The 15,524-nt window shown below is 35.2% G+C and overlaps 1 protein-coding gene across 2 annotated transcripts; it reads left to right on the forward strand.

The window, feature by feature from the left end:
- Positions 1 to 1,125: 1,125 nt before the first annotated feature.
- On the forward strand, positions 1,126 to 8,613 carry LOC142233781 (uncharacterized). Of its 2 annotated transcripts, XM_075304813.1 has the most exons (3): positions 1,126 to 2,518; positions 2,582 to 2,854; positions 8,313 to 8,613. In XM_075304813.1, the coding sequence occupies exons 1-3, from the start codon at positions 1,177 to 1,179 to the stop codon at positions 8,414 to 8,416; spliced, it is 1,719 nt and encodes a 572-aa protein (XP_075160928.1). In that variant the 5' UTR covers positions 1,126 to 1,176; the 3' UTR covers positions 8,417 to 8,613. The 2 variants fall into 2 exon arrangements, with proteins under 2 accessions (XP_075160928.1, XP_075160927.1); XM_075304812.1 differs by having other exon boundaries at positions 1,126 to 2,854.
- Positions 8,614 to 15,524: the final 6,911 nt, after the last annotated feature.

A 15,524-nucleotide genomic window follows, 5' to 3' on the forward strand; every position in this document is an offset into this window, starting at 1 on the left:
TCTAAAGTCTACAGAAATAAGCCAGCAACTATTCCAGCTTTGGAAGACAACATTTCCGAAGAAATTCGGGCTATTCCGGCCGAAATGCTCGAAAAAGTTGCCCAAAATTGGACTTTCCGAATGGACCACCTAAGACGCAGCCGCGGTCAACATTTAAATGAAATTATCTTCAAAAAGTAAATGTCATGGACCAATCTAACGTTTCAAATAAAGAACCGATGAGATTTTGCAAATTTTATGCGTTTTTTTTTTTAAAAAGTTATCAAGCTCTTAACAAATCACCCTTTACAATACTTTTTAAAATAAATAAAATTTTCAACGGGAACGTTTTCACTTTTTTCAGCCTTTTTTGCACAAAAATTTCTATGAAGTTTGACTTTGAAGTTTCACTACAAAAACACCAGACCACTTGTGAAATTTAATTTAGCGACAAGTGATGTAATTTTATATACTGTAACCGTGTGCAAAAAATTTTAACGATACTTAATTTTTGTTTTTTTTTTTTTTTTTTTTTAATTAATCCAAGAAAACAGGCTATTCTAACCCTGTGTGCAGCGCACAAGAGTGTTTTAACAATGGCTAAAATCAATGAATTAAAGTAGAGTTTGCCTTAGGTCAAAGACATCCGACTTTAACGAAGGGACGCAAATTTACAAAATTTGTGTCCTAAATTTAATGAAAAAAATTTTTAAGCAATGATTATAAACTCTATTTGAATTTGTAAACTGTGCATCCTAAAATGTAGTTGGCGTAATCTTTAATATCAGTGTATATTCCCATGTTCCGGAATTCGGAATCTTTGTAGTTTTACAACAAATTAAGTCTTTAAAACACATTTTCACTTATTTTTAAAGGGTTTTGGGCAAAATAAATGTAGGTTTCCTAAACTTATTTAATAATACCTCTCAAATGTTTAAGTTTACTAATTCAGTAGTGATATTTTAGGGTATGATATAGTCGCCCTGGCCCGTCTTTCTACTTTACTCACTCGTATATATATTTACTGCAATATTTTGCTCAGTATGGGTTATTGTATATCAACCACAAATATGAAGAGCTGGATTTAACATTCAATAACGAACGTTGAGGTTTCTGTTTAGTTTTTGTATAAATCTCCGAGTGAAACGATATAAAATTGAATACTAGCTTATCAGATATATTAAAATATATACCAGTATGACGGTATATAAAAAACTTATTGAAAATGTGAATATATTGGAATATATTTTTCAATTTCTAACACTGGAAGAACAAATCGAATGTGCCGATTTATGTGAATCATTTAATGTGGCTATAACAAAACGAATATGGAGTAGAATGTATAAAAATTTGAATATACATAAAACTCCCAACTTCATCATCATTACGGCAGGCCAAGAAATCGAGATAAATCAACGTAATGGATTGCAACAAATGAGGGAAATCAAAACAGCCTTACCCTATGATAAGGGTAAAATTTTCCTACGACAAATTGCTCCATATGTTCATAATCTGGGAGAATTTTCTGAATTTCACAATTTTTGTAAAAATGTGGGAGTGGCATTTCGCCATGAATATATGTTTGAGAATTTATACCGATTGTCCTGCTATAAAATGGTCATAACAGATGAGCAATTGCAATTAATAGGTCAATATTGCTTGCAACTTCAAACATTGGAGCTGATAGAGTGCACTTGTGCAGAATTAGAATCACTAATTCCTGGTTACAATTTGGATATTCGGACCTTGATAGTAATGCCCAAACTATACAATTTACTAGTGGAAAGTGAAGAAACTCTCAATATGCCAAAGATGGATTGTGATGTCCTCCATGAAATGTTAATGCTTTTGCAATTGAAATCTCTGGTCTTTAAAAACATAATTGTTGTCGACCAAGGTCATGATATTGTAGATTTGGCCCTGGCCGATACGGTGGAAATTTTAAATGTAGGTCATATTTCTAAAGAATATTGGGCAAACTTTAAATATCATTTAAAGGACTTTCGAAATCTTCAAGACCTCACTATCAATACTTTGGACTGTTATACTTTAGTGAATAACGAGGTCTTTAAAGATTTGGCCAGCTGTTGTGGCCTTCTACAGAAATTGTCTTTGGAAAATTGTGATCTCTCGGTTGATAATTTTGGTGCAATAAAATCTTTGCAACATTTATCACTGATCAGTTGTGGAGGCTTTACTTCGGAAAATCTTCACCAAGTTTTAACCCATCCAACCCTAAAGATATTATCGATTAGCCATACTCGGATATTGGGTCCTATGGAGAAATGTTCAATTTCGCCTACACTGGAAGCAATTTACATTGACTCAATTCATTCCAACACATTTTCGGAAATATTCCAGAAATCCATAAACAGCATGGACAATGTACATACCATAAAGTGGTTAAATGGCCACATTTCCTGTGATTGGATTGTTGAAAAATGTCGCAATTTAAGAAGCCTTCACATACCCAATCCCCATTTGATACGGCAGTATATTTTGATAATGGGTTGCCTTCAAGAGCTATCATTCTCTTCGTGTAAGGGTGTTACATGGTATTTTCTAAAAGTCCTTATCAAAAATCTCCCACTACGATTCTTAGCCATACATACTGATGATGCAATCATTGATGATGATATTCCCGAATATGCTACTGGAGTGGATACTTCATTGGAAAGCATTATCATACCCTATCATATATACATAGCTGCTCAAAGTTTTTGGATGGATCTAATTGATATAAATCGTCACTTACATCTCACTATTTATGGTGACTATGTGGATTTGTTGAATAGGAGCATTTTGAAACAAATACTGCAGTATCGGCATGTTCGTGATAATCTAAGATATTTGAAAATTTGTGGTTTTCCCATAGGTAAGCATTGGATCTTCAATTAGAACATTGAAGGTGCTCATGCCGAGCAAACCAATCCAATTTTTCGTACCATTTTATTTGGGTGGTTTTATTGAAAACAGGACTTTCTGTAAACTTTGGAGAAGATTTATTACCTACTTTGAATCAGTGTTACCGTTGCGCCAAATCGATTTTATGTACACCTTTTTGCGATAATGTGTCCCTATTGAATGAATTCCTTTCTTAGTGTAATAGCTTTTCTACATTTTGACCTCGGATCACATTAAAACTTTGCATTTGATAGGTGACAATACTATATGTATGAGCACTGGCTTCTTTTTCATACTATAGATTTTCAAGCGAAAAATGATGACGCCAATCCTATAGTACCAACTGAACTGGTACTATAGGATTGACTTCAGTGAAAGGGAGATAAAATTATACTTGACCTAATTTAGATTTAATTTGCAAAAACTCGTCTTCAAAATTTCCTTTTAATTTGTATATAGTATTTTTACGGCCTCCACCATAGAATGGAGGACTTTGTCATTCCGTTTGTAACATATCCGCAATATTGCTCTCAGGGGTCATTGGGAAATTATAAGCCTAACTAGAAATGTCCATCCAACAGTTGAAATCACGCTAGCTTAAGAACAGAATAGTCTTAGAAGAGCAACTTAAGTATATACTCTCTAACAACAATATCGGTTCATAATTGTATATAGCCCCAATATCGGTCCATAATTAGGTCTTGCGTTTCGAAGCCTGTGGTAAGAGTAATTTTTCCGGTTGATATTTGGTATGCGATGTATGTATATGCCCTCTAACAATCATCCAAAAATTTGTCCATATCGGTCCATAATTATATATAGACGCCATATAAACCGATCTCCAGATTTGACTTCCGGAGTCTCTTCGAGGAGCAGATTTCATCCGATCCGGTTGAAATGTGGTACATGATGTTAATATATGCTTTATAAAAGCCATGCAAATGTCGGTCCATATCGGTCCGTTATTATATTACCTCCATATAAACCCCATATTTGATTTCTCATCAAATTTTTTAATTCAGGTGACAATTTTTATCTAACATACGAATAACAAATCCAATGTAATATATTTAGAAGTCATACTATATTGACAACACTCGGAAACAAGAAAAAGGAAATCTTCTGTATCACCTTTAAGCCTGCAAAATTTCATCGAAATCGGTTCAGATTTAGATATAGCTCCCATATATATGTATATATTGAAGTTTGCTCTCGAAACGACAGCATGCATACTCGAAGGGCAGGTCTACTGAGACCGCATTGCATGAACTGGTCAGCTTTATTGAAGGCTCACTATCTGTCAAAGAATACACAATCGTGGCGTTTCTAGAAGGGGCGTTCAATAATGTCCATCCGAGCTCGATATTAAACGGACTGACAACTCTGAATGTTGATCCAGGTATACTTAGGCTGTTAGACGAACTTCTAATAAAGAGACGTATTTCAGCCACACTAGGGCAAGCAAACATACAAAGGTATGTGAACAGAGGCACTCCCCAAGGAGGAGTTCTATCACCTCTTCTTTGGAATGTTGCTATAAACAACCTTCTGGTTTCTCTAGAAAAAGAAAGGATAAAAGTGGTGGCATACGCAGATGATGTGGCGCTAGCAGTCAGGGGAAAATTCCCATCCATAATCAGAGATATTATACAGAGAGCTCTCCGGATGACTGAGAAATGGGCGAAGGATAATGGTCTTGGTGTAAATCCAGCAAAGACAGAAATAGTCATGTACTGCATAGATCGCAAAACTCCCACGGTTAGGCCCATTTCCTTAGGCGGTACTGAAATTTGGTGAGTGTGCAAAATACCTTGGCGTTATTTTGGACAGGAAGCTGAATTTTAGGCTTAATATTGAAGAGAGGGCGAGAAAAGCCACGGTAGCTTTGTACTCGTGCAAAAAGGCAATAGGGAAAAAGTGGGGACTAAGACCAAAAATTGTGCATTGGCTATACACGGCAGTGGTTAGACCTATAATGCTATATGGTGTTGTAGTCTGGTGGCCGGCACTTCTGAAACCGACTTGTTTAGATAAAGTTCAGCGTATGGCGAGCTTATGTATTTCAGGCGCATTTAGTAAGACAGGAACAGACTCCCTTAATGTCATGCTACATCTATTGCCTTTAGACATTTTGGCCAAACAGTCAGCTGCAACAACGGCTGTGCGGTTGCGCGAGCTATCGCTGTGGTCGGAAAAAATGTACGGTCATAGTTCGGTCCTCAAAGTAATGCCAGATGTGCCTAACGTAGTGGATTACACCCTGGCAAAACCACTTTTCGACAAAAAGTTTGAAACTCTAATTCCCAACAGTGAGGCGTGGTGTACACAGACACCGGGGAATAAAAGATATATAGATTTCTATACTGATGGCTCCAAATTGAATGGACAAGTGGGGTTCGGAGTATATTCTAAAGATCTGAAAATTCGAATAGCGAAAAGATTACCTAATCACTGTAGTGTTTTTCAGGCTGAAATATTGGCAATAAGAGAGGTGGTGAATTGGCTGAGAAGTAATGTTCCAACAAATATTGGCATTAATATATACTCAGACAGTCAACCTGCAATAAAATCCTTGGACTCTGTGTTCCTTAACTCAAAAACGGCCATAGACTGCCGCAAATCTCTCAACGAGATGGCTGAGCAGTACAATATTCACCTAATATGGGTGCCTGGTCATAGGATCATACCGGGGAACTGTGAAGCAGATGTGTTAGCAAGGCTAGGAACTACCTTACAGATTCCAGGGGAACTAGAATCTGTTGGTATGCCTCTGGCCACCTGCAAGCTCTTACTGCGTGAGAAGGCTGTTATGATGGCCAATATTCGATGGGAAAATTGCAAGGGTTGTAACGACACCAAGCAAATATGGCCCCATTTAAACTTAAACCGCACACTAGATATGCTAGTGTTCTCAAGGCGTCAGATAGCACTCCTAATATCTGCTATAACGGGTCGCTGCCTGATAGGCGAATTTGCAAAAACTATAGGTGCGAAGTATAATGACTATTGTATAAGCTGTCATGACGTGGAGGAAAAGGAATCAATTAAACACCTCTTGTGTGAGTGTCCTGGTTTTTGTGTAAGGCGTAAGCGAATTTTAGGAGCATATAGCTTTAGATTACTGGCTGACCTGGAAAACGTTAACTTAAGCAGTTTGTTAATGTTTTTGGAGCAATCTGGTTGGTTCCACAAAAGTAAATAATAGAGAAGGTTCAGTGGTTAAGACTAGAAGTGCCCATATGTAATAGGTACTTTTAGTTAAATGTGGTATCACAATGGACTGAATAGTCTAAGTGAGCCTGAAATTTAATCGGGCTGCCACTTTAACCTAACCTAACCTAACCTATATATCTTCTGTATCACCCTTTAAGCCTGCAAAATTTCATCGAAATCGGTTCAGATTTAGATATAGCTCCCATATGTATGTATCACCCGACTGTGCCAAATTAGGTCATTAAACCCTTATTTATATGTGCAAACAATCATCGAAATCGGTTCAGGTTTAGCTATAGCTCCCATATATATGTACCACCTGATTTTTCTAAATTTTGCCATAAAACCCTTATTTATCAACCGATCTTACTCAAAGTTGGCTACATGTAATCTTCTACATCACTAACTATATGTGAAAAAAAATTTCGATATCGGTTCAGATTGAGATATAGCTCCCATATATATGTATAGCCCGATTTTCCCAAAATTGGCCATAGAACCCTTATTTATTTTCCGATCTTACTCAAAGTTGGCTAGATCCAGTCCTCTATAGTACTAACGGTATGTACAAAATGTCATCGTAATCGGTTCAGATGTAGATATTGAGCGATTTTCTCTTTTTTAATAATGGGCTCAATACGAGTATTTGTGGCATAATAACCCCGTAGGTGCAATATCAACTACAACAGGTGTTGCTAGAAGTAGGGGAAATTCCCTAATTGTAGGTTTTTTTTCTAATATTTAGCGTCTTGTAGGAACGTAGGGCCACAATGTAGGGACATTTTGTAATAATTTTTTAAAATTTTGGTGGCTCCAGAGGAGGAAATTAGAAGCCGGCAGGGCTTGATCTTTAACAATGTGTGGTAACAACAGTTACCATTCGTGCAAAAAAAAATTAACAAAATTTGAATATTACCACAAATTACCCCAAATCTACCAAATAAATATTTCTATAGAAATTTTTGTCAAAACTTTATTTCTGTAGAAAATGTTGTCAACATTTTATTTCTATAGAAAATTTTTTCAAAATTGTATTTCTATAGAAATTTTTTTTCAAACTATTCCATAGAAATTTTTCTCGAAAGTTTATTTCTATGGAATTTTTTTCTCAAAATTTTATTTCTATAGAATTTTTTATCAAAATTTTATTTCTATAGATTATTTCTATATAATTGCTCAAAAAAATTTGTTTATAGAAACTTTTTCCAAAATTTTATTTCTATAGAGATTTAGCAAAAAAAAATACTATTTTTGGTAGAATTATATATTGGTATATTTGGTAGAATAAGATAATAAAGTACTTAGAACCATTTTTGTTCTATAAAATTTGTTTAAATTTAACGAAAAATATTGTAGGGAAAATTGTTTGGGAATGTATGGGAGTGTAGGGAACTTTTTTTGTCCTTGTAGGGTAAACCGAACATTTTCCCTGGCAACATTGACTATGAGCTATAGTCAGATTGAGACAAAGCACCCATAAACATTTGCCCCTTAATTTTCTTAAATATGCAACTGCGGTTTATCTCCCAGACCTATATCAATGTTACCCCACAAATGCTTATGATTAATAATTCAGTAAGGGTGGTTTAGGGTATGATATAGTCGACCCCGCCCGACTTTCTACTTTACTTACTTGTTAATAATGAATTTAATATTAGTAGAAAACTAACTCTGTAGGTGCAAGCTCAACTGTAGCCCCAAATATCAGACATTTCTGATCATATTGAGGTACGTTAGCCGATATTTCAGGCTCACTTTGACTATTCACTCTATTATTAGAGAAGCTTTGAAACCCTCAGAAATGTCACCAGCATTACTGAGGTGGGATAATCCACCGCTGAAAAACTCTTGTGTATGGAAGGCGGGCATGCTAACCATTGCACCACGGTGGCTACCCACTCTATTATTACTGACTGGCTCCCTCAGATTGATTACATGTTTGTGTACCCCTTAATGTTCCTAAATATGGAAATGCGATTTATCTTCCAAACCTATACCAATGATACCCCACAAATGCTTACGTTTACTAATTCATCAAGGGTGGTTTAGGCTATGATATGGGCGGACCCGCCCGACTTTCTACTTTACTTACACGTTTCATTTCAATATTTCATTAAGACAACCATTCTACTATTTATTTAGCATTTTGAATAGAATAAACTTTTGCACGAAAAAAATGGTTTGAATAACATTTTTCTTTTGTATTTTTTTTTCAGACCTCTATCAACTGAAGATGGAATTTGATAAAACTCTTCTCAACATTGATTGCAAAATAAATCACTTTAAATTGAAAAACTGTAAACTAACTATTGAAATATGACTTTTTCTCCCAAAGTAAAAAAGCGAAGCTATGTACAATATTTGTTAGCAAACAAAAATATGCAGGAAGTTCAGACTGACTTTTGTATCTGCCATCATAAATCATGGTCCAAAGATCTAATTAAACAAATTTTCGAAATTCGAGATGATTTTCTCCAAAACGAAAATACAGCACACAAAAAAAAAAAAAATTTCTGATTCAATCACGACATTAATTGATCCAATTAATTTTTAATTGAAATGTCTTCAATCACAGAAATGATAGTATCAATTAAAAAATTAATTGAAGGTCAATCAAAAAGTTAATTGATCCAATTAAAAAATTAATTGATACTATCATTTTTGTGATTGATTTTTCTTTCAATTAAAAAATTTGTTGAATCAATTAAATTTTTAATTGAATATTTTTTAAAACTCAATTAAAATTTTAATTGGACAAATTTTCGTGAATTTTTTTGAAAGCATTAGTGATTAAACTTTTTTGCTTAGGCCTTAATAAATACTTTTCCATTAATCTGGATATTTGATTTTAAAATTTTGTTTTGTAGCTAGTTTTTTTTAATGGGATTGGAATCTACACAGAAAAAAATGTATTAAAATAAAAATCAATTATTGGCATAATTAAATGGAAAACAAGTAAGTAAAGTCTTATGTCGGGCGGGGCCGACTATAGTATACCCTTCACCATTATGTAGACCAAAATGTGTGTTACCATATCTGATTTATATCTGAAACGATTTGGAGACAATTTTTTGTACTTCTACAAAATCGCTAGAATTAAAAATTAAATCGTCTAATACCCTGGGATGAAACACAATGTTAGTAAAAAACAAGAAAGTAAAGTCTAAAGTCGGGCGGGGCCGACTATATTATACCCTTCACCACTATGTAGACCAAAAATTTGTGTTACCATTTCAAATCCTTCAAATTTGTTGGGAGTTATTATGAAGGCTTTTATTAAAAATATTTATATAATTTATGTATATACAATATGGAGACAATTTTTTGAACTTCTATAAAATCTCTAGAATTAAAATTTAAATCGGCTAACACCCTGGGATGAAACACAATGTTAGTTACAAAATATGGGAAATATAAAGCTAGAGCAATTTTAATGCAATTGTACGAAATAATATTTACGATTTATCGAGCGAGAAATACGTATTCGAGATAAAGGAAAATTTAAGTAATATTTAAAATTTTTGCTACAGTGGCGCTTTCACAAGGATATTGGTTAAATCTCGGCATTATATGTGGTCAATTGTGGGCTGTGATATATTATTCGGCCTAGTTTATTTAAAACTCGACCGTTTTGTGGAAAGTGTGGTATTACAGTGTGAAATATGACTACGAAATCTGAACCAATTAGATCAAAAAGCATATTAAATATATTCTCTGTGGAAACTATCGAGTCATGGGAGCTATATCTAAATCTGAACCGAGTTCAAACAAATTTGGCACAGTTAACCATACTATTAAACGCACTCCTTTTGGAAAATTTGAAATCAGGGTAAAATTGTGGCTTTAGAGGGCATATAAGTGCAAATTGGACCAACGGTATATATGGGAGCTATATCTAAATCTGAACCGATTTCAACCAAATTTGGCACAGTTAACCATATTATAAAACCTACACTTTGTGCAAATTTTGAATCAAATCAGGGCAAAATTCTGGGTTTTTAAGTCATACAAGTGCAAATCGGACGAAAGATATATATGGGAGCTATATCTAAATATGAACCGATTTTAGCCGATTTTGGCACAGTTAACAATATTATTAAACGTACTCCTTGTGCTAAATTTGAAGCAAATCAGGGTAAAATTCTGGCTTTTGAAGCCATATAAGTGCAAATCGGACGAATGATATATATGGGAGATATATCTAAATCTGAACCGATTTAGCTGATGTTTTGCAGGTTTTACGTGACCGACAAAACATTCAGATGTACAAAAGTTGAAGAGGATCGGTTCATAAATACGTGAATTATGATCAAATCGGTGATAAATATATATGGCAGCTATATCTAAATCTGAACTGATTTTTTCCAAAATCAATAGCGATTGTCTTTGACCCGAAGAAAGACTCTATGCCAAAATTGAGGACGATCGGACTTAAATTGCGAGCTGCACTTTGTGCACAAAATTATATATACAGACAGACGGATGGACGAACAGACAGACGGACATCGCTAAATCGATGTCATTATATCAATGAAAAATTTTCATTGGCTCAATTTTAATGAAATTTTCTTTGTGTGTGCTACTCAGCAGTGGCGATTTTACAAGGATATTGGTTAAATCTCGCCAAGATATGTGGTCAATTGTGGGTTGTGATATATTATTTGGCCAATTCGGGCGATATTTCCACAAGTCGGAGCTTTTTTTTAAAATTCGACCATTCTGTGGAAAGTTTGGCATTACAGTGTGTAGGCTATGACTACGGTATGGGGAAATCATCACTGAATTTTGTGTAAAATGTGGGTATTTTGGCCATATTAGATCAAGATGACACACTTAAATAGCATATTAAATGTATTCTCTGTGGAAACTATCGAGTCAATTGGAGGAAACTCCCATTGAAAATGGGTCTAAAATATGAAACATTCTACCATATTTCCCCTACTCTGGCGAAAATATATATGGGAGCTATATCTAAATATGAACCGATTTTGACCAAATTTGACATGCATAGTTAGAATAATAATCCTGCTATCTCAGCAAAAAACATAAATGGGAGAATAATTTTGGCCTCCGTGGTCATATGGGTGTAAATCGGGAGCTATATCTAAATCTGAACCGATTACAAGCAAATTTGGCACACTTAACGATACTATTAAACGTACTCCTTATACAAAATTTGAAGCAACTCAGGGCAAAACTCTGGCTTTTGAAGCCATATAAGTGCAAATCAGACGAAAGATATATATGGGAGCTGTATCAAAATCTGACCGATTTGAACCAAATTTGGCACGCTTAACGATATTATTAAACGTACTCTTTGTGCAAAATTTGAAGCAAATCAGGGCAAACCTCTGGCTTTTGATGGCATATGAGTCTAAATCGGGCGAAAGACATATATGGGAGCTATATCTAACTCTGAACTGATTTTAACCAAATTTAAAACACTGAATGATACTCTTAAATGTACTCTTTGTGCAAAATTTTAAGCAAATCAGAGCAAAACTCTGGCTTCTGAGGCCATATAAGTGAAAATCGGAAAATATATATATGGAGCTATATTTAAATCTGAACCGATTTCAGCGAAATTTGGTACACTTAATGATACTATTAAACGTACTCCTTGTGCAAAATTTGAAGCAAATCAGGGCAAAACTCTGCCTTTTGAGGCCACATAAGTTCAAATCGGACGAAATATATATATATGGGAGCTATATCTCAATCTGAACCGATTTGGCTGATATTTTGGATATCTTACGAAAGCCCCAAAATATTTTGCTGCTCGAAATTTTGAGAAAATACGTTGATAAATACCTCAATTACGACCAGATCGGTGATAAATATATTTGGCAGCTATATCTAAATCTGAACCGATGTTTTCCAAAATCAATAGCGAATGTCTTTTAGCCAATGTAAAACTCTGTGCCAAATTGGAGGACGATGGGACTTAAACTGCGAGCTGTACTATGCACACAAAATTACATAAACAGACAGACAGACGGACATCGCTAAATCGACTCAGAATTTAATTCTAAGACGATCGGTATACTAAACGATGGGTCTCAGACTTTTCCTTCTTGGCGTTACATACAAATGCACAAACTTATTATACGCTGTACCACAGTAGTGGTGAAGTGTATAACAAGTATATACGGACGTAAGTTCGGCCAGGCCGATTGCGTAGAAACTTCTGCGAAAGAAACTTCTGCGAAAGACTGTCATCCACAATCGAATTACTTGCGTTGTGGTAATACTTACCGATGGCAAGGTATCTTAAAACTTCTTAATATCGTTTTCTAAATTGTGACTTAGTCCATACGTGGTATATATTAGACAAAAAAGTTATGTAAAGGTAAGTCTACAAATAATTACGAATCGATATGGACTACAGCACGGTACGTGGACCGATTTCGACCAATTTTTGCATTGGTGTTTCAGGCCATATATTAATACCATGTACCAAATTTCAACTGAATCAGATGAATTTTGGTCTTCCAAGAGGCTCCGGAGGTCAAATCTGGTGATCGGTTTATATGGGGGCTATATGTAATTATTGACTGATGTGGACCAAGTTTTGTATGGTCATTATAGACCATATACTAACACCATGTACCAAATTTCAGCCGGATGGGATGAAATTTGCTTCTCCTAGAGGCTCCACAAGCCAAATCGGGGGATCGGTTTATATGGGGGCTATATATAATTATGGATCGATGTGGACCAATTTTTGCATGGTTGTTAGAGACCATATACTAACACCATGTACCAAATTTCAGCCTGATCGGATGAAATTTGCTTCTCTTAGAGGCTCCACAAGCCAAATCGGGGGATCGGTTTATATGGGGGCTGTATATAATTATAGGCCGATGTGGACCAATTTTTGCATTGTTGTTAGAGACCATATACTAACACCAGGTACCAAATTTCAGCCTGATCGGATGGAATTTGCTTCTCTTAGAGGCTCCACAAGCCAAATCGGGGGATCGGTTTATATGGGGGCTGTATATAATTATAGGCCGATGTGGACCAATTTTTGCATGGTTATTAGAGACCATATACTAACACCATGTACCAAATTTGAGCCGGATCGGATGAAATTTGCTTCTCTTAGAGGCCTCGCAACCAAAATTTGGGGGTCCGTTTATATGGGGGCTATACGTAAAAGTGGACCGATATGGCCCATTTGCAATACCATCCGACCTACATCAATAACAACTACTTGTGCCAAGTTTCAAGTCGGTAGCTTGTTTCGTTCGGAAGTTAGCGTGATTTCAACAGACGGACGGACGGACGGACATGCTCAGATCGACTCAGAATTTCACCACGACCCAGAATATATATACTTTATGGGGTCTTAGAGCAATATTTCGATGTGTTACAAACGGAATGACAAAGTTAATATACCCCGCATCCTATGGTGGAGGGTATAAAAATAAATCAAATACGATATTTATTAAGTCAATTACGAAAATAATTATTTGAATGGAAAACTGTCTAAAATATCAAAATTCCCTCATAATTGAATTCACAATTACTATGTTCCATTGGACCAAGTGTAAAAGTTATTGATTTAAGTATACTGCGTAATTGCAAAACAAAAAATTGAATTCCAACGCTGATTATGAAGTTGCTTGGTAACGAAAATACAAATAAATAACTACATACAAACAATAAAAATATATTGTTACCCGATTCGAAATATTCAAATATTTTTATATCTTAAAAATTGATGGATAAATTTTTATTTTTCGGGTATGTAATTTTATCAAAATGCGAGTTTTTGACGAAGCTCATCCAAAAAAGGAATATCATCACCTCCTAAAATATAATTTTTTTATTTTTGTCGTAACCATGTTATTTTCGTGGACATTATATATTTATGCTTGGCGAGAAAATAGTTTTGCTGCAAAAATGTTCCATTTGCTCCTGAAAAACTACACTGAAATAGTTCTTTTCGTGAATAATGAAAATTTTCATTTTGAGAGTGAAGTGCACGCACATTACTGAGACGAAATCTTTGGTCACGCACGCTATGTGTGGAAGGAACTCTCTCTCTCTCTCTCAACAACATTTACGAAATACCCATGATCGCTAATTCAAAATAAACAAAACGCACGATTCACGACATTCGTCGTGATTCACAACAATTTTTAGACTCACGAAAATTCTTATGACTTACGAAAATCTCGTAAATCTCGAATGTTCAAGAAATTTTAATTCACAGTTCATAAAGGGTGATTCTTTTGAGGTTAGGATTTTCATGCATTAGTATTTGACAGATCACGTGGGATTTAAGACATGGTGTCAAAGAGAAAGATGCTCAGTATGCTTTGACATTTCATCATGAATAGACTTACGATCTGCCACAACGTCGAATTTTCAGTGAATGGGCCCTAGAAAAGTTGGCAGAAAATCCGCTTTTTTATCGACAAATTTTGTTCAGCGATGAGGCTCATTTCTGGTTGAATGGCTACGTAAATAAGCAAAATTGCCGCATTTGGAGTGAAGAGCAACCAGAAGCCGTTCAAGAACTGCCCATGCATCCCGAAAAATGCACTGTTTGGTGTGGTTTGTACGCTGGTGGAATCATTGGACCGTATTTTTTCAAAGATGCTGTTGGACGCAACGTTACGGTGAATGGCGATCGCTATCGTTCGATGCTAACAAACTTTTTGTTGCCAAAAATGGAAGAACTGAACTTGGTTGACATGTGGTTTCAACAAGATGGCGCTACATGCCACACAGCTCGCGATTCTATGGCCATTTTGAGGGAAAACTTCGGAGAACAATTCATCTCAAGAAATGGACCGGTAAGTTGGCCACCAAGATCATGCGATTTGACGCCTTTAGACTATTTTTTGTGGGGCTACGTCACGTCTAAAGTCTACAGAAATAAGCCAGCAACTACTCCAGCTTTGGAAGACAACATTTCCGAAGAAATTCGGGCTATTCCGGCCGAAATGCTCGAAAAAGTTGCCCAAAATTGGACTTTCCGAATGGACCACCTAAGACGCAGCCGCGGTCAACATTTAAATGAAATTATCTTCAAAAAGTAAATGTCATGGACCAATCTAACGTTTCAAATAAAGAACCGATGAGATTTTGCAAATTTTATGCGTTTTTTTAAAAAAAAAAGTTATCAAGCTCTTAACAAATCACCCTTTAAATATATCAAAAATAACTATTTCGATATATGCAATTCCACACATCACACAGAAAAAAAAGTGTCTTGTAAATTTAAGGACCATTGTAACTTTCACATAGTTCAACAAATTTACTGTAATATAGTTCATTCTTCGTAACCACAACGAAAATTAACTTAGCTAAAGGAAAACTTATAAAAATTCAGTAAATGTCTTTTAGTTCACTAACTAAGAAATGGGAAGGATTTTTCCTTAAATAAATTTCCAACACAGTAGTTAATGCATCGT

Source organism: Haematobia irritans, chromosome 4 (assembly GCF_050003625.1).
Source record: "Haematobia irritans isolate KBUSLIRL chromosome 4, ASM5000362v1, whole genome shotgun sequence".
Classification (NCBI taxonomy): Eukaryota; Metazoa; Arthropoda; class Insecta; order Diptera; family Muscidae; genus Haematobia; species Haematobia irritans.

Bases quoted from the DNA above. Each gene is read 5' to 3' on its own strand.
- LOC142233781 (XM_075304812.1), top strand. From the start codon at position 1,177: ATGACGGTATATAAAAAACTTATTGAAAATGTGAATATATTGGAATAT. The intron at 2,855-8,312 runs GTAAGCATTGGA...TTTTTTTTTCAG, and splicing joins AATTTGTGGTTTTCCCATAG to ACCTCTATCAACTGAAGATG.